This window comes from Micropterus dolomieu, linkage group LG08, assembly GCF_021292245.1.
Source record: "Micropterus dolomieu isolate WLL.071019.BEF.003 ecotype Adirondacks linkage group LG08, ASM2129224v1, whole genome shotgun sequence".
Taxonomy (NCBI): Eukaryota; Metazoa; Chordata; class Actinopteri; order Centrarchiformes; family Centrarchidae; genus Micropterus; species Micropterus dolomieu.
This window is the reverse complement of record NC_060157.1, coordinates 30,826,389-30,850,293: the sequence shown is the minus strand read 5'-3', so window position 1 is coordinate 30,850,293 and position 23,905 is coordinate 30,826,389. Positions and strand designations below refer to the sequence as shown.

Sequence of the window (23,905 nt, the reverse complement as noted above, 5' to 3'; positions counted from 1 at the left end):
ACCATACAACAAACACACAAATGCTTTCAGGTTGTCAGAGACAGCAGATGGGGATTGCAATAAAAGTGTGTTTAAATAAAACACATCTGTGTGTTGTTTCATAAGTAGTCACTCATTTAGCCGATGCTTTTCTCAAAAGCAAATCCCAATTGCTATGTCAGAGGGCGCACCTTGGGAGCAACTAGGGGTAAAGTGTCTTGCTCAGGGACACACGTATCACAGTGGGAATCAAACCCAGGTCATATACCAAAGGCATATGTCTTAACCACTACCCCCACAGAGACAACTTGTTCATGTTCAGAATCGGAATACTTTATTGATCTCCGACGGTGAAGTCTTTGTTTCAGATACTGGCAAGATGGAAAAGGAATAGGAATAATAGGTAGTTGAAGTTAGTGAGTAGAGAATATAATAAAGTATACAAATCTAAGAATATAGCCTAATAATGATAATAAATGTGGATATCTACAGTATTATACAGTAGCTTATTAACAAAGGTGTAATTGGCAGGAAAGCTATAGACCCTAGTGTAATAATTAATAATAATGAGAGCTGGCAGTGATAAGTTGTAATGGATTAAAAATCTGTAACTGAGTAAAGTTTAAGTTGTTTCAAGAATGATAAATGAACAGTGGAACAATGTCTCACATTTGTTATATGTCAAGAATTGTATTCAGAAATATTCAGCTGTTTTGGGGCTGAGTCGGTTTTTTTTTCATAATTGACATCACCAACCTTGGAAAAATTTGTTCACATGGAATATTTGTTACTGTCAAAGATAAATATTTTTTTGCCATCATAGGCCTACAGGTGTGGATACTACAGCACATCGCTCCAATAAATCATATGATTGTGTGTCCTTGGAACAAATCTGTCAAATGAGTTAGAAGCTGATGTACAGTTTGTTCCAAACACTGAATCAAGCATAGAAGCGGCAAGTGTGCCACCTGTCGAAACAGGGGTGAAACACACCAAAGCCTCGCTTCACAATGGTCACGTGACACTGACGTTTTGAACCACGCTTTGGAGCAGTGTTTGTGCTGTGCTTCGGGATCTTGACACAGCGTCGACACGTCAGTATCGAGCGTCCCATCCCTAGGAGGCGCCTCTGACCTTGTTATGCCTTACCTTCCTCGGTCAGAGCTGTGTCTAAAGTAACCGCTGTATGAAAGTTAATTAGTTAGGGTAGATCGAGAGTGTCCAACTGTAGACCTCGTGTAAGGTAGCACGACACCTGTCAGGACAGGAAATACACGCAAAAACTACAAAATAAAGGGTACGATTTGACAGGAAACGCATTCAAAAATTATAAAGTTTAATCACGTAGACATAGGGGGATGGTTTTTGTCGTTGATTTATATTTAATTATTTAGTCAACATTGTAACGGGAAACTAGCAGGCTAATTCCTTAAATATAGCATATTGATTTGAGCCTATTCTACTTAGCACTTAACATGCCAATGTAGCAACAAAGCCCACTGTATATATCGCTTCAATCATTCAACTAGTAACAGTATCTTTTTTTACAGGCACTATTTATTTATTCTGTCAAAATATGACGTTAATTCCGCACATACAGCTAGCTACATCCATTCACAGAAAAACATTGTCGTTGATTAAGAGTGTAACTTAACCTCTCTTCCAGTCATCCTAAAAGAAACACACACACACTTCTCATTCATAATTTACCTTTGAAGAGTAATATACTATGGCATTGTACTGCAATCAGCTGAATTTAATAGGAAAAACGGACAACTGTGGAAACTGGACTACAATTTAAGCTTCGTGTGAGTCTGTAGTATAGGACGTTACCGGCGGGATTAATAAATAAATAATAGAAGCCTGGACAGAGACTTCAATGCTCATTACGTGGTCAACACTTTCTCTCACACACAGCAGCCCACTACTTGCCCCAGATGTGTGTGAGACTGCAACAAAGTTTAAGTTTTAAAGAGGTGGTATTATGCTTTTTGGCTTTTCCCCTCTCCTTTATTGAGTTATATATCTTTTTTGTGCATGTAACAGGTTTGCAAAGTCCAGCCCAAAAGGGAGTTCCCATCTCCCACAGAAAGCTCTGCTCTAAACTGCTTGAAAACAGCTCGTTTGTAGTCCAGCCCTTCACTTCCTTTACTTGTGACGTCACAATGAAAACGCGTCATAAAGCTTGCCAAGCAGCTAGTGGGGGTCAGGCACCCCCTCAAACCAAGCTAGTCTGAGTAGAGGCCCTTTGGCTCGACTCGCCTTTGTTTGGGTTTCCATTGTAGAAATGTTGTACCTGCACCTGCTTCCAGGTACTTTTTTTCGTATCACCTCACCTCCGTTGAGGTTCCAAGCCAGCTGAGGGATACTAAAATGTGACGTGAAAACACAGCAGACTGATTGGTCAGAGAGAATATTCACTATTTACTGCATCATCATTGCGTACGCCAGAGAGAGGCCAGCAACAGAAAGTTTTATATTTTACAGTTTTCTTATGTAATTTTATCTCTAAATCCACTTCTGAGAGGTTTTGAGGTGAGAAATCAGCTGTGTAGATTTCAAATATTGACAGATGGCGGAACAAAAATGTGCTTGAATATTGTCGGAGTTAAGGAGCTCCGCAAATGGCACCGGGGGAAGCCTGCGCCAACCAGAGATGCTCACAAGCCTTTGAGCTACAGTCCAAGTCAAGTCTTAAGTCTTTGAGCTAGAGTCAAAGTCAAATCTCAAGTCTCTGAACAAGAGTCCAAGTCTCAAGTCTTTGAGCTAGAGTCCAAGTCAAGTCTCAAGTCTCTCGTGGTTATAATGAATGTTGTATCACCTGCTGCGTTCAGTCCAGGTTGCTAATAAAACTGCATGGCTATAAGGAATTCTGTAACTGTAACCTGTTTTTCATTTACAGAGCACAACCATGTAATGTGCAATGCAATTATTGATAGCTTATTAAATACTGTAAGTCAACACACTCCCCAGACTCTTAAACCCAGTGTAACGTTAACTAAATAAAATTGTGACGTTGCATAATCAACAATAAACCTGTAACCTGTTTTTAACTTACAGAGCACAACCTGTGCAATGCAGTTAATGACAGCTTATAAACCACTGTAAGTCAACAATCCACCAGACTCTCAAACCAGTGTAACGTTATAACTAAATAAAACTGTATGGTGACATGATCAACAATAAACCTGTAACCTCTTTCTAGCCAACAGTAATAATTAACGTGATGGCAGCCAGCGGGACGCAATGATTACGTTAATCGACCACCACAAGTTTGGCAAGTAAACAAACGCTCGTTCATCTTTTCATAACGAATGACAGTCGGAGCAAACCTCCCGTAGGTCGTAGCTGAAGAAAGAAGCAAGCTAACATTAGATGGCCAATGCTGAGCTAAACAGGTTTACTTACCACAGGTTACTAACCTATTTGCGTTCAGCGCGTCTTTGTTTGGGTCTTGTTTTATGAAGTTTTAAAGCCAAAGTTTATGATAAATGGCTTAGCAGCTGCCAGTGTTTGTTGTCCTCTCTCACGTGCGGCCGCGCGCAGCAGATGATACATGTTACGTAGGCAGGTTATAGGTAAGGGAGGGAGGGGAATAACGGCAAGCTCATCAGACGTTTCCTAAAAATAAACATTGTTCACGAGTCCCGCACCTCGAGTCCGAGTCAAGTCTTAAGTCTTTTGAGGACGAGTCTCAAGTCGAGTCTGAAGTCACTGTGTGCGACTTAAGTCGCACTTGAATCCGAGTCTCTAACTCAAGTCCCCATCTCTGGCGCCAACCTGCTAGAGGAGCGTGTGAGGCCGGCCAGGCGCCCACTCACAGAGTCCTCTGCTCCCACTGTCACACAGACCGCTGCAGCAACAATGGCAGAGGAAACAGCAGCTGGAAGGTTCCCTTTCGGTCGGTACACTCGGTACAACACATTAGTATAGGGATTGCGTCGTCGTGAGACCAACCTGAAGAAACTTTATCAAAACGCCCATCAAGGCCACTGAGACTGTTGCAGGCAGAGGGAGTCCTGCCTTCCCTTGGGGCTATAAAAGCCCCTGCAGTCTCATCTCCTCAACCTATTTGCACTTCACCTCGCAAACCTGACTTTAGCTGAACCCTTGCTAGCGACTCAACTGTCCGATAGGAGGTGAGCTTGCTCCCTGCCCAGGGCATCGCTAACAAGTCGTTTCTGCGTGGTCCTGTTTAGCGCGCAAACAACTGTTTAGCCCAGCTAACAGATATTTGTTTAGCCCAACTAACAGACACCCCAGTCCAATTCAGTTTAGCGCAAGCTAACGTATCGTTTAGCGCAAGCTAACATATCGATTAGCGAAAGCTAACATATCGATTAGCGAAAGCTAACACATACAAACCATTCCGAAACACTCGTTTAGCTCTGTGGCTTACACTACCCCCGCCTGTTTAGCCTCTAACTGGCGATATAACAGAATGGCCCCCGAGAAAAAGAAGGGTCCTCCTAGCGTGTCTAGCAGAGCTAGCATCGCCAGGAAGCCCAAAAGCCGCCCATGCCCGAGCGCGTGTGGATTCTCCCTTTCCGAAACAGATACCCACGACACTTGCCCAGTTTGTCTTGGTATGTTGCATGCCAAAGCTTCATTTACCAGCCCAGATTCCTGTGCACACTGCCGCCGGCTCCGCAGGACTACGCTGGAGAGACGGGTGGCCTTCTTGAGCAGGGTGCTGGGAAGCTCAGCTGCTCGAGAGGACCCTCTGTTGTCGCTGGCTCTTCCACAGAGTTGTAACTTGACCACGTTTCCCAGACTGGGGCGCCGAAACTGGTGGGGAAGAGGACGTGGAGGAGAGCCAGGCCCTCAGAGTTGGTGACCTCACAACCGAGGCCGATGGCTCTACCCAAGGCCTTCATCGACCTGTGCCGCTGCGCGGCCGAGCGTCTCGAAGTGCCATGGCCAGCCCCACCCCCTCGCCAGCAACAGACGCGACTCGCTGGTAATTATTTTCTTCCCCAGCAGCCGGCAACAGTGAGACACAAATTGCCGGTCTTCCCGGACTTTACGCTGGAGCTTTCACAGTCCTGGGCAACCCCTAAGGCCCCGCTCTCTCTGACCTTCTCTCAGTTCCTCGACCTGGAGGGTATGGAGGCAGCCAGACTCACCAACATTCTGCCAATGGATGAGACGCTGGCCACACACCTGGCACCTAGGTCCAACTCGGCTAGTGGTAAGCCAGCACTCCCGAATAAGCAGTATAGGTTCTCCGCCTCGCAGCTAGAGAAAATATACCGCTCGCAAGGCCTGGCTGCATTTGCACTCAACACGGCATCCATGCTGCAGGCTTACCAGGCAGAGAAACTGCGTGACCTCAAAACCCTCGAAACGCGGACATAAGCGAGGTAATAACCCCTCGCCTGCTGAAATGTATGGCCCTTCAGACACGTCCTGGAAGTTTCCCCAGTTCCCCAGCAGAGGACGTAGTTGTACCGCAAATGGTAATGCTGAACAGGCTGGCCACAAGACAGGCCACCTGGCAAGCCTGCCTCGCAGTGGGTTATGGATACTGTAGTCCAAGGCTACAGATTGCAATTCATGAAACGCTCTCCACTGTTCAGAGGAGCTGTGATATCAAAAGTGCACCCATCCGCTGCCCCCGTGCTGAGGGAAGAAATCTGCTCTCTTCTAGAGAAGCAGGCAATAAGCATTGTTCCCACACACGAAGCTCAAAGGGGGTTTTACAGCCGTTATTTTGTCATTCCAAAAAGGGACGGGGGCCTCCGTCCAATTCTGGATCTGAGAGTACTGAACAAACACCTGAGGAAATTCAAGTTCAGAATGCTGACCTTGCGCCAAGTAATGCAATCAGTCAGACCAGGAGATTGGTGCACTACAGTGGATCTGAAGGATGCTTACTTTCACGTGGCCATGCTGCCGAAGCACAGACGGTTTCTACGCTTCGCTTACGAGGGCACAGCGTACGAATACCAGGTGCTGCCGTTGGGATTATCCCTCGCTCTTCGCACTTTCACCAAGTGTTCAGAGGCAGTTCCTCTCAGAGGTCAGGGGATCCGAATCCTCGACTACCTGGACGATCTGCTGATCCTGTCAGATTCAGCTCAGCAGGCCAGCATCCACACGTCCAGGCTGCTGTCTCACCTGGAGTCTTTAGGCTTCATAATAAATCGAGAAAAGAGCTCCCCAACCCCCAGTCAGAAAATCGGCTTCTTAGGACTGGAGCTAGATTCTGTGGAGAATCAAGTGCGGTTGTCGCCTCCGAGAATAGCTGCCTTCAATCGTTGTCTAGCGCTGTTTCAGCTGCATCACATCGTCCGTCTCTGCAAGTGCCAGCAGTTGCTGGGTTTTATGGCATCCATGATTCCAGCGGTGCCTCTGGGCCTGCTGCTGATGAGGAGGTTTCAGCGATGGGTGCATGCCAAATAGACACCCCTCTACCCCCGGGAGGACAGGAGAGTGAGAGTCACGCAATCGTGCATGAGCGCTCTGCTCCCGTGGAGGGACTTCGCCAGGTTAAGCATGGGAGCCCCTCTGGGCCGGATCTTTTCTCGCGTACTGGTAACCACGGATGCCTCCAGGTGGGGCTGGGGTGGCATTTGCAGGAACGTTCACGTGAACGGGACCTGGACGGACAGGGAGAGGACATGGCACAATGTACTGGAAGTGTTAGCTGTGTTTCTGTCACTGAGACACTTTAACTACACGGGTCTGCTGGCGTGACACCACGTTCTGGTACGCAGCGACAATATGTGCGTCATCGCACACATCAACAGGCAAGGGGGGACACGCTCCCTTCCCCTGCTCTCTCTCTCCCACAGCCTGCTCTCATGGAACAGCACGCGTCTACTGTCACTCAGAGCGATGCACATCCCGGGCGTGCTAAACAACGGCGCAGGAGTGGAGACAGATCTGGGATCGGTTCGGCAGGGCCACCGTAGATCTCTTCGCCTCCAAGGCAAACACGCACTGTCCTATGTTCTTCTCGCTACAGGATGACAGCGGGCCCCTCAGGTTAGATGTGCTAGCCCATCCGTGGCCCTGGTCCCTACTTTACGCGTTTCCCCCGGTAGCCTTGATACAAGCCACGCTGGAGCGCGTGCGCCTGGAGGGCTTATCGATGATTCTGATTGCTCCCCGCTGGCCCAGGAAAGCGTGGTTCGCGGAAATAGTAGCACTTTTGCAGGGGACACACTGGTGCGTCCCTGTGCACAGAGACCTGCTATCACAGGCTACGGGGCAGATATGGCTCCCGCATTCGGAAATCTGGGACCTGTGGGCTTTTTATCGACTATCTCAGCATTCCATGTGGCCCACCAGGGGCATGGCTGCTTCTTGGGCCCTTTTCAAAGGGGTTCCAGTCGAGGACGTCTGCTCCGCCGCGAGCTGGGCTTCTCCACACACTTTCATGAAGTTTTATTGTCTGGACGTGACAGCGCCGGATGTCACCAAGTCAGTGCTCTCAGCAGGGAAGTGATGTAAATGACATGACAAGTCCAGCTGTCCCAGGGCCGGATCTACTTAATCTAACGGAAGAGGATGCCTCAGGGCGTGATGACATACGCCCATACTAATGTGTTGTACCGAGTGTACCGATCGAAAGGGAACTGGAGGTTATGAATATAACCAATGTTCCCTGAGGGAGGGAAACGAGGTACAACACAGTTCAGCCCCTCGCCACCGGCTAACTCGGTGAAGTGCAGTTTAGACTGAGATGAGACTGTGCAGGGGCTTTTATAGCCCCAAGGGAAGGCGGGACTCTCCCTGCCTGCAACAGTCTCATTGGCCCTGATGGGCGTTTTGATCAAGTTTCTTCAGGTTGGTCTTGCCATACTAATGTGTTGTGCCTCGTTTCCCTCCCTCAGGGAACATTGGTTATATTCATAACCTCCAGAAATCATACTTCTTATCTGTCTTTACATTCTGAGTAATATTGAAATGTTTTAACCGTAGACTCTATATATTTAAGAGCTGTGTGGCTCGCTAGTGTGTGTGTCACATTGAACATTACGTCGCGGCAGTTGTGTGTGGCGTCACTATGACGACAAGCTATGTATTATCTCTGGGTACTATCTGCAACGGAAAATGGAGCAGGGCCGAGTAGAGTTGAGTCTTTCGATTTGCGCTATGGTAGCATTTTTCGGCAAGGCAGCATAGATCATCAGAACACCGGCAACAGTTCAACATTTAGTCTTAATTGTAAGATGTGGAACAATGATGTTGTGTGGTTGTGGATTGAAGTAACTTATACCATCTGCTAGGTTATGGTCACAGTCTGAAGCGGCTTTGATTTGGATCACACTACCTTGTTTCTTACGACCCGCCCTTCTCTGCTTCTGATTGGCTAGTAGTCCTTACCTGGGAACCACGCATGTGCAAGGCCCAACAAAGATTAAGTTCGTAAGTAAGATAAGATGCATTACACTGTAGCTCAAGAGCGGAACGTACAACACACAGGGTGAAAAGAGGAGCTGCAGCAATGTGCAGTATGAGAAAAATATGTTGTTTTTTGAAAATTAAACCATGCAAACCTGTTCTGGTACAACCCCTAATTAAGATTTTGAACCTCAAAATGAGCATAATACCACCTCTTTAAAATCCTGAAATAAAGACTACTGCTCAAGGAGAGACCGCAAATCCGCCCTTTATCGTATCATCCATCCATCGTCAACCGCTTATCCTGTGTACAGGGTCGCAGGGGGGCTGAAGCCTATCCCAGCTCACACTGGGCAAAAGGCGGGACAGGTTGCCAGTCCATCGCAGGGCCACACATAGACAGACAACCACTCACAGACACCAATTCCTCTAACCTGCATGTCTTGGGAGGAAGCCGGAGCACCCGGAGAGAACCCACGCGGACATGGGGAGAACATGCTAACTCCGCACGGCAACTGGGGTTTGAACCCACGACCTTCTTGCTGTGAATCATGTCGTAGTGACATTCATGCGGTGCGCAGCATAGTTTGTTTGGAAAACGTGTTTATTTTAGTATGTTTCTTATAATATAATGTACATTTAAAAATAATGGTTGTTGGTAAATGAATTACTGACCCCCACAGATGCATGATTTTACTGCTTCAATAAGAGCTCAGACTCTCCTTATGGACCGTAACTAGAACCCTGCTGGACTATCAAACTATACAATCTGTAAAAATTAATGCACATGCAATACAAAATACCTTCATCGATAATTTTGTAAATATCCACTTTTTAAAAATGAATGGAGACAATAGCCTATTGTAATAATACTTTTACTTTATTCACTGTACACACACAGATTACACAGTTGGAAAAGGAGCTGGCCGCAGAGGCTGATTTGCATTATCCAAAACATAAACAAAAAGTCTGAATGCATGGGTCTTTGCATGTTCCATCAAAATATCTACCACTATCAATATTTGTACATCTAAATCACGCAAATTAGGATATGCCAACAGTGGCTGTGGTGAGGAGTACTATATTTATGTGGATAACTGTTTAAATAGCCGTGTATGTTAAACATCTCACTGCTCCAAAACAGCTGATTCAAACTATCAACTCATTATGAATCCTGAAGCTGCTTCAATCAGCTGTGTTGAAGCAGGGAGAGATTAAATCATGCAGGACAGGGGGTAACTTTCTTCAGGAAAGTGTTGGGAAACACTGTCGTAGTACATAAACTTCAATTCAACTAAGATCAATTCATACAGCCAGCAAAGTCTTTGTACACTGTCTAGTGTGAAAGTGTGAAAGCTACACCGAACGGTCTAAACGATATAGATTTTTATTTTATCTTCTTTTGGACAAATAACTAACCTGAACGTCGTCAACATTTTAAGACAAATGCAAACCCATGCCCTTTGCAAAATGCTTTACAAATACGAACACATAGTAGCTTCATACAGTATGAATAGCTTATTTTATCCAAAGGGAAAAAAAGGTAATCCTGCTACTTCAGGAGCTAACGCTAGCCACCGCTGGCGTAGCCTAACGTACCTATGTAGAACGACAAATAACCTAACTTATATACGTGTAACATTCTGTAATTTATGTGATTTAGATGTACAATATTGACAGCGGTACGTTAGTTATAAACGGCGAACATATACCAAGAGCAATGCATTCAGACTTTACTCAATGTTTTGGATAATGCTAATCAGTCACCTACCGCTGTCGCAATGTGTAGAGTAGCGAAACAACCAAGAATGCATCACGTTATTTCTGTGGGGACGTAAAAAACTGACAGTGTTGTGCCGCATTATGCCTGCCTACCGAGAATTGCATGCACCTCGCGGGTGATAACGGTCATTTACGCTGAGAAAAGAAGTGGATGCAAATCTCGGCAGGTAGCCTACAAAATTTGATCTGCCGAATTATGCATCCACCTCTTTAGGTCCTTTTCAGACACTTTGCTGTGCTCATTGATCAAACGGCGTTATCACCACATATATTTACTAAATGTCAAGGAATGGTACTTCTACTAAGTGTATTTAACACTAGTCATGGACCCCACATAGAATATTATAGCGTTTAAAAGCAGTATTTGGAGGTGCATGCAATTCTCGGCAGGCAGGCAAAACTCGGCATGATGGTGGCCTAATGGTAGACCCCTCTCTGGGTAGATTTGTTTAGGTGACGCTTTTATTCTGAAGAGCTCGGCCCGGACGTTCCGTTGTTTTCTGGAGACGAGGATAAAATGCAGCGAAACGCGACCCGGACTGTTTAAAGCTGCGGAGGCATCTTACAGGTACGCACAACAACAACAACATCGTCGTCATCATCATCATCATCATCATGATGGAGTCTGTTTAATGAAGCTCGGCTGCTGCTCGAAACGTTTGGCTTCCCCAGGGTCAGTGTCGCCGTTGAAACGCGTTACTATGGATCCGCAAACTCCATTTTCCCATTTCCTTGTTGAGTTTATGTTGTGGACTGGTTTACTAAATGCGACTCAGCTGTTGTTATGGTCTTAAACAGAGAGGAAGGTGAATGTTAATGTTAGCTGGTGAAACAAAGGTGGCCTGCTTTATAGACTAACGTTACACTGCGGTATTAACAGTAAGCCAAATGGCGAGTGTTATAAAGAATGAAGCTGGCCTCGCCTTCACCTCACACATTATGTTCATGTAGACAAACATAAACATTATATTTGGCTAACAGTGATGTTTAAAACCCAAAGATATTTAAACTTAAGTTGAGGCTTCCGGTTAAAGGGCAGAAAGGCTGGAAACCACCGGATATGAAATACTGCAAGTCAGGGCTACCTTTCAAAATAAAATGACTATAGTCAGGGATCATGATCCACTTCTAAGTGCAGTTTCCACCTCAATTGAAAGTTACACGTAGGAACACCTTACAAAAACTCAAACTCTTTGGTTCTCAACATACCAAGGAGGTGCAGTGTCCTGCTGACTGACTGGAATATCAGCTGACATTTTACAAAACCAAAATTTCAAAGCACAAAATAATGAAACAGTATGGCTAACCACAACTCTAGCTCTGTTTTGTTATATATCAATTAGTAATCAATTACAAAGCCGAAAATGGTCCATCACAACTTCACATATTAAGAATCTTCACATCTTTCATTTTTTTCTAAAATATTGGGGAGAATTCAGTTTATGTGAAAATTGTGTGTAAATTTGATAAATTAAACTTATCTGTTATTAAAACTATCATCTGAACTTGTACAGTAGTAGTAGTAGTAGTAGTATAGTAGTCCATAAAAATTATGTCGGGACATCAGTTAAAAGCTGGGAGGAAATAATGGGAAGTAGTTATTTGGCTCATTTGTTTGTAAAAGTACCTGTGATATGGTGCTTTAATAATAAACTCTGTATGTGTACACAGGGAAAAACACAGCATGGACGTCCTTGACAGACTAGAGATCTACATTCCAGAGGAGGCTGAGGTGAAAAGCATCCCTCTGTGGAGCTTAACAAACTCAGTGCTGAGGCGAATGGGCCTCCCTCTGTGCGACTCTGACGGCTCCAGGAAGCTCGCAGACTCTCCAGAAGGCATATGGATCTGTCCAGCAGTCGTACGGGCGAAAGGCCAGAAATCGGCCTCAAAAACGGGAAACAGCGTGACGGAAAACATGTCGTCGCTGCTGGGCAGGGAGGTTCGGGCTGCGTCCGGTCCCTTCCGAATGTCCTTTGTGTCCTCAAATCGCACAGCTTACAAGGTGTTGAAGGAAACTATGCCTGGTCAAAAGGTGTCCATGCCGGGGCAAAAGGGCTCTGCACACACATCTCACACTTCCATGTTACCTCAGGGCATGGCGCCGCAAACATACAAAGGTGCTGTTGTCATCTACCACGGACGCATTTACCTGTCCATCAAGAAGCCCGGTCGAAACCACAGTCAGCAAGAGACACGTGAACCACAGATGGCTTCCCAGTCGTCCATTCCTTCAACATCAGACCTGTCATCTAAAAGCCAGAGGAAGGTAACATAAAGATCCCCTCCACTCAGAAAAATGTTGAACTTTCACTTGTACCTGTGCAAAGTTTGTCACAAGAGAGGTGTTTTCACATTCCTCTTCTGAAGGGAGAGATGTCTGTACACTTCCACAGTGAAAGTAGAAAAATGTGGAGTGCAGTTTGTGGATGTAAACCGGTACCTGGAGCTTCCTTCCTCTGTCTACTACATCTGTGCCGCTTGTATACAGGAAACATCACCATCTATAGCATCTATAAGCATATTCCTGCTCCTCAAAGGATGAACCCTGTTTATTTCATTGACACCATGACATTTCTATACACTGATATTCATTTATTGTCATTGCAGGGTGCACACAATGAAATTCAGGTGCACTGCCTGAAACTGTGCTCAAAAATATATTTTATAAAAACCTAACATTCACACACATACAGCTCACACATACACAATTGTCATCAACACAAACACAAATAGTCCTCTAGCGGGACAAACTTGACATTTTCAGCTCCAGTACTTTTAATAATAGCTGAACAATAATGGTGCTGGCTGGTCTGCGCTACGCTTTCACTTGTGGTGCAGTTACAGTTTCAACCTCAGGGGGATGCTGCCTGACTTTTACCTTGCTTTCTGAAAATGGAAACCGCAATTATGACTGTAAAATTTAAGCAGATGTTGGAATGATTCACAAAGATTTTGTTGCAGTAACGTTTATCTGTGGCTCGTCTGTCCTCCTGCAGCGCCAGCCCCCCCCGGCTTCTCTTGAACCTGAGGACAAAGAACCACAGAGGAAGAGCTTTCGTATCACTTTGCCCCAAATCATGCCAAAACAGCCAAAAGGTCTTCTCACAAAAACAGATAATCACTCCACCACAGATCAGGTGAGTGTTATAATTTATGTTTTTTCCTAAAGAGGTGGTAGTATGCTCATTTTCAGGTTCAAAATCCTATTTAGGGGTTGAGGGTGGACAGAAAAGGGCGGGCCAGCGAGATGCCGGTAAACAGCTTCAATTCACAGGGTATCTGCGAGTGTAGTGTGAGAGACTTAATAATTTACTCCGTTTGGTATGACTCTGATGGTATACGGCAGTACAGGTAACGTTGCTGTTTATGTCAGTGTTTAGCTTTGCCTGCCTGCCGAGAATTCCATCCACCTCCAAATAATGCTTTTAAACGCTATAATATTCTTTGTGGGCTTCATCAATGGTGATAAATGATTCGAAGTATATATTTTATGAACGTTTAGAGTCTTTAATATTTTAATACACTTAGAAGTACCATTCCTTGACATTCAATAAATATATGTGGTGATAACGCTGTTTGATCAATGAGCACAGCAAAGTGTCTGACAAGGACCTAAAGAGGTGGATACATAATTCGGCAGATCAAATTTTGTAGGCTACCTGCCGAGATTTGCATCCACCTCTTTTCTCAGCATAAATTACCGTTAGCAACCGCGAGGTGCATGCAATTCTCAGCAGGCAGGCAGAATTCGGCACAACACCTGTCACACTGTGGCGAGGGCTAATGGAACAGCGGAGCTGGAAGACCCGCTGGAGGTTACAGGTCAGTTAATGTTACAACAGCAACGGAGAGACAGGTGTGTATGAGACGAGGACGCATTTAGCTTTCATCCCTGTGACGTCACAGGGATCAAAGGGAAACGGCTGGACTACAAACTAGCTGTTTTCAAGCAGTTCAGAGCAGAGTTTTCTGTGGCAGATGGGAACTCCCTTTGGGCTGGACTTTGGGCTTTTTCACTTTGCAAACCTATTACATGCACAAAAAAAGAATATAACTCAATAAAGGAGAGGGGAAAAAAACAAAAATCCTATACCACCTCTTTAATATAGTTACAGGATGCTTTAACAAAGAACACGAGACACAAAGAGAAGTGAAGCAAAGAAACTGAGAAAAATGTCAATAAGAATAACGTGGGTTAGCAAGTCGTGCTGTGAGGAGATAAAAGGACGTGTACTGGATTAGAATCACTGACCTTCCTTTAATGCCTTATAAGTGAATAATAGAAGCTTATTTTGAAAATATAAAGGAATGAATAACTCCAGGTCAGTGCCAGGCAGTAATGGTTTGATTTTAGCGATACAAGACAGAAAAAGTTGGTTATTGAGGTTAAACACTACACAGAGGTTACGGGCTGAGGGCTCATGATTGGTCGGCCTCCTCCTTTCACATGTTCCGAATCAAAAGCCAACCAGGAAGCAGATAGATTACACCATCTCAGCTGCTGGACGGCATTTAACATGAAACATGGTGCATTAAATGTTTATTGACATAACTTAAAGAATAACATACATGTACAGTCACTTTATTATGCTAGCAACTTATCCAAGAATCTGTCTATAAGACCTACTAATAATGTGACCAAAGAGAACCATGTACAAATGGAAAAGAAAGGGGCCCTGAATCGAGCCCTGGGGTACACCAAACTCAAGTTTTGTTGTGGGTAGTAGTTAGGGCTGTGCAATATGAAAATCTCATATGCCAATAACGCTACATATCCCATTGTAGAAAATCTTTTGTAAAATTAATGAAATATCACGGGTGCTGTCTGAAGTAAACTTTACTCTTCTCCACGACACCAGCAAGTGTGGAAGGACGTACCGTGGAGAATTCAAGTTGGATATTTGACAGACAAATATCTAACTAACTTCACCGTGTGAAAATATTATTGTAAAGTGCGTAATACATCATCATAATGGATTAGTTAAGTTTACATACTATGAATCCTAACTAATGAACTTGAGCCTCATGTGATGCTGCTGTGTTTGTCCTTTAGGAGCTCCTAAATGACAACAGGCCCAAGAAGAAACCCGCTACATGCAGAACAAAACACAGCGACAACACGAAGGATGTTACGCACAAGGGAAGGAATGGATCCTCGTTCAAGACTGCATGCTCTGTCCCTCAGTCCACTGACAGCGTGCACAAAGTGGACAGCCGCTGTCATAAGGATGCTGCAGGAGAGCGGGCTGCAGAGGAACCACCAGGCCCGGAGACATCCTGGTTCTGTCCTCAGGGGGAGCATGAGGATGTGGCCAATGACAGCAAGGTGCAGGCCCGGGGAGGCGGAGAGAGCCCCAGTCAAAGCAATGACATGGACAGTAGTAAAGCTGACAGGGGAGTTGATGTTGTAGAGCAAAGTGGCAACCAGAGCTGGACCAGGAGAGAGCCTCAGGGTGCAGCTTCCAGCTCCACATCACTACAGGTGGACTTCAATGAGCTGGCACAAGAGGAGAAGATCGCTCGGATGATGGCCAAGCTCAGACAGAACGAGGCGGCTCTCAGCAACCTGTCCTCCTAATGAGGAACGCCCAGTCAGAACACTTTACTTCCCCCAAAATGAAATCCTTGTTTAGTTTGTTAGAATGCTTTTAAACTTGGATTCACGTCCTTAAACTACCAGACGGACACAAACAGAAACCTGGAGATGGTTAGTGTGCTGCAAACTTTGAGCTTGTTGATCAGACTTCACAGCTCCCTCTGCTGCGCTGCTTTGGCGAAGCGTTGAGCTCATTGGTGTTCACCATACTAACTTGTGTTAGTATAGTTAGACTAAGTGTTCCTTAGTCACGTTTGCTCTGTTTGGTTGTGGGACACTGACCTTCTATCCTCTCCTGCTCCCCTCGCTGCTGTCCAACCTGTGGAGCTTCTTAAAGTTAGCTCATGTTTGCTTATGTGTTTAACAAAGAAAGTGTTTATTCCTGATTTCTTCAAATGACCTTGGAAAGGAAATATTTCTGTTGCTGCAAATATCTAATTGCAATAAAGAAATGAGTGTGGATGGGACTTTGTTCATAAACAGAAATATAGAAAAAGTAAGGAGATCAAAAATGTGCCAGTTTACAAAATAATACAAAAAATGAACAACAAAAAATAAAATTCAGGATATTTAATAAGGAATGTACAAAAACACTTCCAGTAGCCAGTAGCTTCCTCATTAGCGAACATTGTGAAAAGAAGCAATCTACAACAGAGGCTTACGGCGGCCCCCCGTAGTTTACCTGGTTAGTTTTGCTCAAGTCCTGGATGCCTAATAGATCATGATCATGTTATTTGATCACACACTCAACATTTATAAATAACCTAATACTGCTGTTTGACAGAAAGTCAGACTGCACCAAATACATAAAGAGCTCTGTCCTCAGGATTTAGTGTTTCTGACTCTGGGAAAGGCAGTAAAATTCCTTCAAACTACTGTAACTCTGAACTCTTTTTAACCAGCTCACATATTTAGGCTGCTCTCTGTGACGACCTTTTGAAAATTTTGTAGTAGTTTTCACTGAGCCTCTTCTGGAACAGTTTTTGCCTGTCCCGTCTGATTCCATTTGTTCCCTGCGTCACCTCGTCGCCTTCTTCTCTTGTGGTATGTCTTACTCTAACTGTTTAATATTTTTGAGTCACTTGACAATAAATGGTTGGACGCATCCCCTGCTGTCCCAAACACATGGAGCATCTAGGGAAGATGTTTCCAGGGGACAAAAAAGTGACGACCAAACCTGGTTTGTGGCTCTAACTGATGATGATATTATGGTCATTGATAGTAATCACAGTGTCATTATAACTAAACACAGTTCAACAGCAGCACAAACTACATTCTCAAAATGATCTACAGCTGAATCACCTCTCAAACAGTTCAATAACGTCCGAGCATGAGAGCTTGATAAACAGAGGATTTATTAACTGGATCAGTTCCAGCCAGGGGGAGCCTTATAATCTGGTGAATACAAGTTGATTCCAGCCTTCAGAAGTGGATATCATGTCTGTGATAATGATGGATATCTGGTTACAAACACAGCAGAACATGTTCATCCCCAGTGACAGCATGCTGAAGCGTCTGATATCAGGTCTGGATGAGATGTGTGAGGCGACTGGGAGGAAACTTCGGCGCTGTGGTCCTCCTCCCCTCCTGCTGCCTGGTTATAAGACTGCAGGTCTGCTGAAGTCAGTGCTCACAGACAGGATGCACTCCTCATGCTGCCCCACAGCCAAACCACAGACACTGAAGGTAAGATTCTGTCTCCACAAATTTATGCAGGGAACAACTTTAAAGAGTTTCTGCTCTGCATCCTCTGGTACTCTGACAGTTTCCTAAAAAACAGCCGATGTGTAACTGTGAGTTCAGAGGATGGGTCTTGGTTGTCATTTGATTGTGATAGAAGGGAACGTGGAGAAATATTTGTACTGGGAGACTACAAATAAACATAATGAATGAATGTTTACTTTGATTTAAATGGAGCAGAAGTGGATATTATGACTTAAACATATTCTGCTTTCCAGAAAACTTTGAATGGTTAAGAAATGATGGTAATATCCAGCTTCGTCTCTTTGTAAACGCAGCTGTTTAAAACAAGCACCTGGATTCAGCTTTGGGAACTGCTGATCAATCAATAACCAGAATGAACCAGTCAGTCCCAGAGTCAGCTGATTAATATAACACATGTTCTGTTAATAGCTGATATATTTATAATACAAGGTGGATTCAGGCAGCTACTTTCACATTTATGTGCACAAATATACAATCTCAAGGTATTTCCAGAGCTTTCACCTCTGTCTACTGTGCTGCATATATACTGTATGTATACTGTACTGTAAATCTACTATACTGTACTATATATAAACTATGCTGCTATTTATACTGTACTGTTGAAATTCTGTACTGTACTGTACATCTACTGTACTGTATGTAAACTGTACTGTACTTTTTTTATAACCTTTATTGATCTACGAAGACATATTGAGATTAAAACCTCTTTTACAAGTGAGACCTAGTCAAGACAGGGTCAGATACCAGGATCTAACAAATAAGACAACAATAATACAAAACGAAATGTTACATTGTACAGTTCAAAGACAAGACAACAATATTAGATCATATATTTATTTTGCAAAACAGCTGCAGCTACTGTACTGTACTGTACATATTCCGTGTACCATACTGCATATATATTGTATTGTATATAACTGTACTGTACATGTACTCTGACACAGCAGCATTAAATAAGAATAGTGCAGCTGTTTCTTCAGTTACCACAACACTGCTGTCTGAATCTGAAACATACCAGTGATCATCATTATTAATGATCTGTTAAAACAAGCGGGGCCACAGCCTCTACAGATACAGAAACATTAGTTTTAATTTAAATTCATTCAATTATCTTATTAGTATGACGGAATAGTGTGTCTTACATTGTGGATTATAAAAACTCCCTGAAACATTACTCAGTGTGTGAGCTGCGTGTCCTCAGTGGTTCATGACTGAGACACCTTTAGAAAAGCGTTGACCAGCATACAGGAAGTTGACATTAATAATAGTAGTGACTTGGACAGAAGAAACGTCATCCTTCGTGCTGAAGTTGTACATTGAGAGTTTTTGTTCTGGTCATCAGGTGCTGTGTGTTCGGGTGTGTATGTTCTACTGCACCATGTCTCTGGCAGGCTGGCCGCTCTCCTCAGAGGCAGCCAGACTCCGCTGTGGTACTGACCTCCTCAGCGACCTCATATTTGTGTGTGGGGACCGTGGAATCTACGTAGGTAAGTCTGTCTTCATGTTATAAGGCTGCTGATGAGACTGTAACTTTTCTTGTATAGAAGTGGAAACTAAGGCCTCATTGTGGCAGTAACGAGCAGGTCAGGAGCTCAATAACATCATTAGGATCCATCCTCTGGAACCTGGAAAGCAAGTGTACACAAATACATTCTTCAGATATAAATAGATACAAGCTCATTAACCAGAATCGAAGCTGGTGCACAGCGATGAGCTGAAGTTAGGGAGCGTCTCAAAAGTACATGCAAAATGACAAGGAAAGCTTCTCTGATATCTGTCAATAGATGCATTTTATCTGGGCCTCTTCCCGCTGCATGTACAGCTTCCATTTTATTTTTATATTATGTAACATGGGCAATAAAACCTACTTAGTGATTATAACATGTTCTTTAAACAAAGTGTTTTGCAGATATCACATCAATCGGTAGATTCTATCTTGTTATGACAGACATGCAGATTGATTCTGTTTCTTCTATTGTAGATTTTAATAATCATACAAAAGGCTGATAGGACCAAATGCTATCAAGGTTATCTTACCCTGAGTGCTAACACTTAACACTAGCAGAGGTGTATAACGCAGATATAGTCATGGTCATCCTGTCAACATGACAACACTGCAGCAACTGAGCAAGTTATCAGCTCCACAACAACAAAACGCATCCTGAAGAGTAGCCACAACACACTGTCAGTCTCAGCAGCAAGAAGGCAAACTGTAATGAAATATAAGATCAGGTTCCACAGCTTTATACAACAGTGAAGTGTAGAAGTGTATTGCTTCTTCGTTACAATATAATCTCTGCAGCTGCTCACTGAGAGTTACTTTCAGGCCCTTTCACTTGATTACCTTTCCCCTATTCCGACCAAGGCCACCTTCTCCATCTGCTATCAGAGCGGTGGCAGTCCAAAATGGCAGCAAAGTCACCAGGACACTGTGCCTCAGTGCGTGATAGCTTTATTGTTAAAACACTGTTATCTGAGAGCAGCACAGCTTTCACACTAACAACACACAGAAAGCTGCATGAAGGGGGGAACAGCACTTAGAAGCAAAACACACACTTCACACTTATTAACAATGAACATTTCATGTCTGGTAGTTTAGTGCTTTGAGCTGAATGCTAACATGCGCACGTTAATATTAGCTCATGCTAATATTAGCAGATACAATGTTTACTACCTTCTCAGTGTTGTGTGTAAGCATGCAAACAAGATAATGAGGCTTTAAAGAAAAGATTGTGATGTTGGATGTTGTTATCTCTCTGCAGGTAAAGGTACGTGGTCCGGTTATGGGGCCCGGCCCAGAGGGAAAGGGATAGTGGACCAGTGCTGCCGGCCGTCTGGCTGTGAGCTTCAGCATCTGGAGATGTACTGTGCTAAACCAAAGAGCCAACAGCACACCACAGCGCAGCCAGCCACAACCACAGCGCCTCATACCACGACACAGTTGGACACACAGTTGGTATGACCTAACCCGCTTAAAGTTCACTCTTCATGCTGTTAATGCATATCACAACCTCAGCAGTGGCTGGGGACGGCTCAGCATAGATCTTTGATCACATGACAACAGGTGATTGTATGTGACGAATAGTCTCTGGTCAAGGAGGGTGTTTGATGTCTGGGATTCTGACTGACCATATCTGAAAGGGGACATTCAGACCTGGTCCAATTAGACCTGATCCAAGACAGATCCACGGCAATTTGGACGTCTCATAGTTGCGTCTCAGGTGGACCCACGTAGACCAGACCTCTACAAGGAGGCCATTCACATCCACTGCCAAAGACCATCCTTGAAGGTCCAGGGTTACAGTATCACAACCACCTGTTATCATGTGACCGGAGCTCCAAAGCAAACTCGAGTTATGAATATTCTGTCTGCCTGAAGTTAACTTTGTCCTCCACTTAGCATCAGACAACAACCACAACAACAAAATAAACTAATACGCTTGTGTTAGGATGTCCTTCCACTCAGATCTGAATCCACTGGAACATAATATAACAGACAAATAAAAGGTGGAAACTATCCAAAAGTGAGAGTAGTGACTAACACCTGAAACAAATACCATTATAAAGTTGATGTCTGTGATAAAGCCTTGCTGCAGGTCCCACACAGGGCCAAGGTTACCTGCTACCACCAAACTCCACGTCCTTGAATCTGCTCCTTATTCTTATCTTTGTTTTGCAGGCACAGCAATTCAAGGCGGTATTTCAGAAGAGACTTTTAGAGCACCTGGGAGCCCCCGACAGCCCGAAGAGGGAAGCTTACAGAAGGAAAACACAGCCTTCTCCTCGACGGAAAAGCAAAGCTCCATCATCGCGAAGGAGAATTACCACCACCAGCAGACCTCCTTCTTCCTCCCTTCAAAGAACGAGCTCTGAATCGTGACCTCTGATCTAATGAAACACTGAATATTTACTGGACTGTATCCAGCAAGTTTGAAGGGCTGATGCTGGCTGCTGTAATATGAACTTAAAGACGTTCTCGGCTACACAGATATCAAATTGGTCAGAAATCACAAGCCGGAATTGGAGATAACTAACCCACTGGCAGCCATGTTGGGGTTCCAGGAGACAGCTGACGTCCTGACACTGTCTCGGGGATAGCTGCTGCTACACTAACCTTTGGCCCTCTCTTTCTTCTGGAACAAAGTGTAACTGTGTAACTCCCTTGAGATCCACTCACACTCAGATCTAATGTCACCTTTCCACTACTCTGGACACACGACTGTAACTATGGTGAGCCGTTTTACATTTATTCCTTAAGACTTACTAGTTGCTTTTTAAAAGCTATTTGTACTTATTACTAAAAATTAAGTACTAGTATCTAATCAATTGATACTAGTAAAACAGGAATAGTTACTAGTAACTAATAAATAAGTACAAGTAGCTTTTAAATTGCGACCAGTAAGTTTTAAGGAATAAATGTTAAAACTGCTTACTATACTGTAACCACCATATCTGGACCAGAAAGCTTGGCAAGTATGTCCTGATAGCTCACTAAGTCTTGGCCTTAATGTTTAACTGATGATAGACTTTGGCTTTTGGGAAATGGTGTTCGTTAAATGCCGCTAAATGTTAAACACACAGCAATATTGGTTAACATTGTTAACCATCCCTGTCTGGACAAATGGAGTGTACCAAATTACTTTCATTTGCCTTATTTTAAATGCCAAATCTTATATCTGGAACAGAACCTGGTTTCAGTGCAGCTCCTTTAGTCCTTTTCCACTGCAGCGACTTAGTGAGGCTTTTAAGACTCTATAGTTTGTTTACATTTTATTTAAAGCAGTAATACATTTTTTGTTGTAGTTATTTAATTATGTTTTACCTTACAAGGTTGCTGTGATGAACGTGATAGCAAAAATTGAGTTTATATATATACCTATTTGGTAGTTATGTAGCAACATTAGTATTACTTTAGAGTGTGTTCACTGTCCTTTTAGCTCCGTCTCCACCACCTCCTGAGATAAATATCTGTGTCTTTAGCTGCTAAATGCTCCACTGTGTGTACCTGTTAGCCGCCAACGTTATCTGTCTGCTGTTTGTGAGGTTATGTTACCTTCCTGCAGTGGAAAAGAGCTATAGGAGTCACATCAGTTGATGCCTAATGTCTGTGCCATCAAGAGCTAATCAAGATGTCACTGAGATGTTAGCTTCTTAGCCACTGTAGCTGATTGATCTTGTTTAACACACTCATTATTATGTATTTATTATTTACGTATATGTGAGCGACCTGCTGTGTGTGTGTGTATGTGTGTGTGTGTGTGTAATATCTGTTCACATGCAATTTTATTGCACATTCAATTACAGTTTGTAGCTTTACCGTGTGTTTTGGGCACAAACGTTAGCAAAAGGGTTTGAGAGAACTTGTAGTTACATCTACTCCAGTTGTACTAATTTTTATTTTTCCTCTGTCTGAGATTATCAGTCACAGTGTGTTTATTATTTCAAATGTTGTGTTTAGCATGCTTTGTGTAAAAAACTTTGAATGCATTTATTATTTATTTCACTCTGACTATAATAAATATTAAATCGTCATAATTCTTTGTGGTGTTTGATTCGTTTGACCATGCCATTCATTCTTCCTCTGGTGATTTTCACACATTGCTCACAGAGTTTGTTTTGAATTTAACATTGAACAACATAATATTGTTCACAACTTGATCTTTTGTTTTGACGTTCAGCTTCAGCGTGATCACAAACAGCTGACTTGTTTTACTTTGACATGACTGAAGTAATACGAGACCTGTCTATGAGTTGTCAAGGCCAACCCCGAGAGAGCAGGCTGATAAAGTAAATGGCTCCTCTGTGCTTATGAAGTATTATTCGGTGGTTAGTGAGTCGATTCAAACAGTCTTTTCAATGAGGGGAAAAGAGGACTGAGCATGTGCCATACATAAGCCTCATATTACATACAAAGGTAATTCAACGTGAGTTTACGAGCTGTTTCTGGAGATTTCACAACTTTGTCATCACATGACCAAAGTATGGTGGTTGTTTATGGGGGAAGATGGTAATGTTTGTCTCTGTTCAAAGATGGTGTCTAGTGTCCTTTGACACCAAATTCATTAAAAAAAACAACAGCCTTTTTCCATCTGAAGATTTTCTTCTTCCAGATTCAACCTCACAGATCCTGAAGCATTGTTGCTGTCTATAAAAGGTTAAACTAAATGACAAACAGTCCTTTAGTGGTCTAATGAGGAAAGCTCTGTGGGATTGAGTTGCGCAAGACAACTATAAATGTGTTTGGAGGAAGTAGTCCAGAAACAACAACTCACTGCGTCGTCGTAGAGGCTCCGTACAGAGAGCGCTTGTATCAAAATTGAACTGATTTTTCACCTCATCCTGTACTGGACGTTTTGAGAGACTACCTGAGTTCAGAGGTAGGCTACTTTGGTGTTGTGTGATTTGAGCGGCTAACTCCTATTCTCAGATGGAATGTAACAGCAGAGCCAAACAGCTGGCTAAAGCCGG

The 23,905-nt window shown here is 43.6% G+C and overlaps 2 protein-coding genes and 1 pseudogene across 3 annotated transcripts; all 3 read left to right on the top strand.

Annotated features, from left to right (window-relative positions):
• Positions 1–5,535: 5,535 nt before the first annotated feature.
• Positions 5,536–7,432, top strand: LOC123975015 (annotated as a pseudogene).
• Positions 7,433–10,525: 3,093 nt separating this feature from the next.
• On the top strand, positions 10,526–16,172 carry si:dkeyp-110g5.4 (uncharacterized protein LOC561637 homolog). Of its 2 annotated transcripts, none has more exons than XM_046055843.1 (4): positions 10,526–10,681; positions 11,785–12,382; positions 13,113–13,253; positions 15,170–16,172. In XM_046055843.1, exons 2-4 carry the CDS (start codon positions 11,798–11,800, stop codon positions 15,692–15,694), a joined length of 1,251 nt encoding a protein of 416 aa, XP_045911799.1. In that variant the 5' UTR covers positions 10,526–10,681; positions 11,785–11,797; the 3' UTR covers positions 15,695–16,172. The 2 variants fall into 2 exon arrangements, with proteins under 2 accessions (XP_045911799.1, XP_045911798.1); XM_046055842.1 differs by having other exon boundaries at positions 10,631–10,786.
• A 977-nt stretch (positions 16,173–17,149) lies between these two features.
• LOC123974873 (insulin-like growth factor I) lies at positions 17,150–22,972 on the top strand. Its single transcript, XM_046055851.1, has 4 exons — positions 17,150–17,398; positions 18,780–18,924; positions 20,200–20,393; positions 21,117–22,972. Exons 1-4 carry the CDS (start codon positions 17,150–17,152, stop codon positions 21,315–21,317), a joined length of 789 nt encoding a protein of 262 aa, XP_045911807.1. The 3' UTR covers positions 21,318–22,972.
• The last annotated feature ends 933 nt before the right edge of the window (positions 22,973–23,905 follow it).

Coding starts and splice junctions, on each gene's coding strand:
- si:dkeyp-110g5.4 (XM_046055842.1), top strand. CDS start 10,746: ATGAAGCTCGGCTGCTGCTCGAAACGTTTGGCTTCCCCAGG. Junction 10,787..11,784: donor AAACGTTTGGCTTCCCCAGG/GTCAGTGTCGCC, acceptor ATGTGTACACAG/GGAAAAACACAGCATGGACG. Junction 13,254..15,169: donor ATCACTCCACCACAGATCAG/GTGAGTGTTATA, acceptor TTTGTCCTTTAG/GAGCTCCTAAATGACAACAG.
- LOC123974873 (XM_046055851.1), top strand. CDS start 17,150: ATGTCTGTGATAATGATGGATATCTGGTTACAAACACAGCAGAACATG. Junction 18,925..20,199: donor GGACCGTGGAATCTACGTAG/GTAAGTCTGTCT, acceptor ATCTCTCTGCAG/GTAAAGGTACGTGGTCCGGT. Junction 20,394..21,116: donor CACAGTTGGACACACAGTTG/GTATGACCTAAC, acceptor TTTGTTTTGCAG/GCACAGCAATTCAAGGCGGT.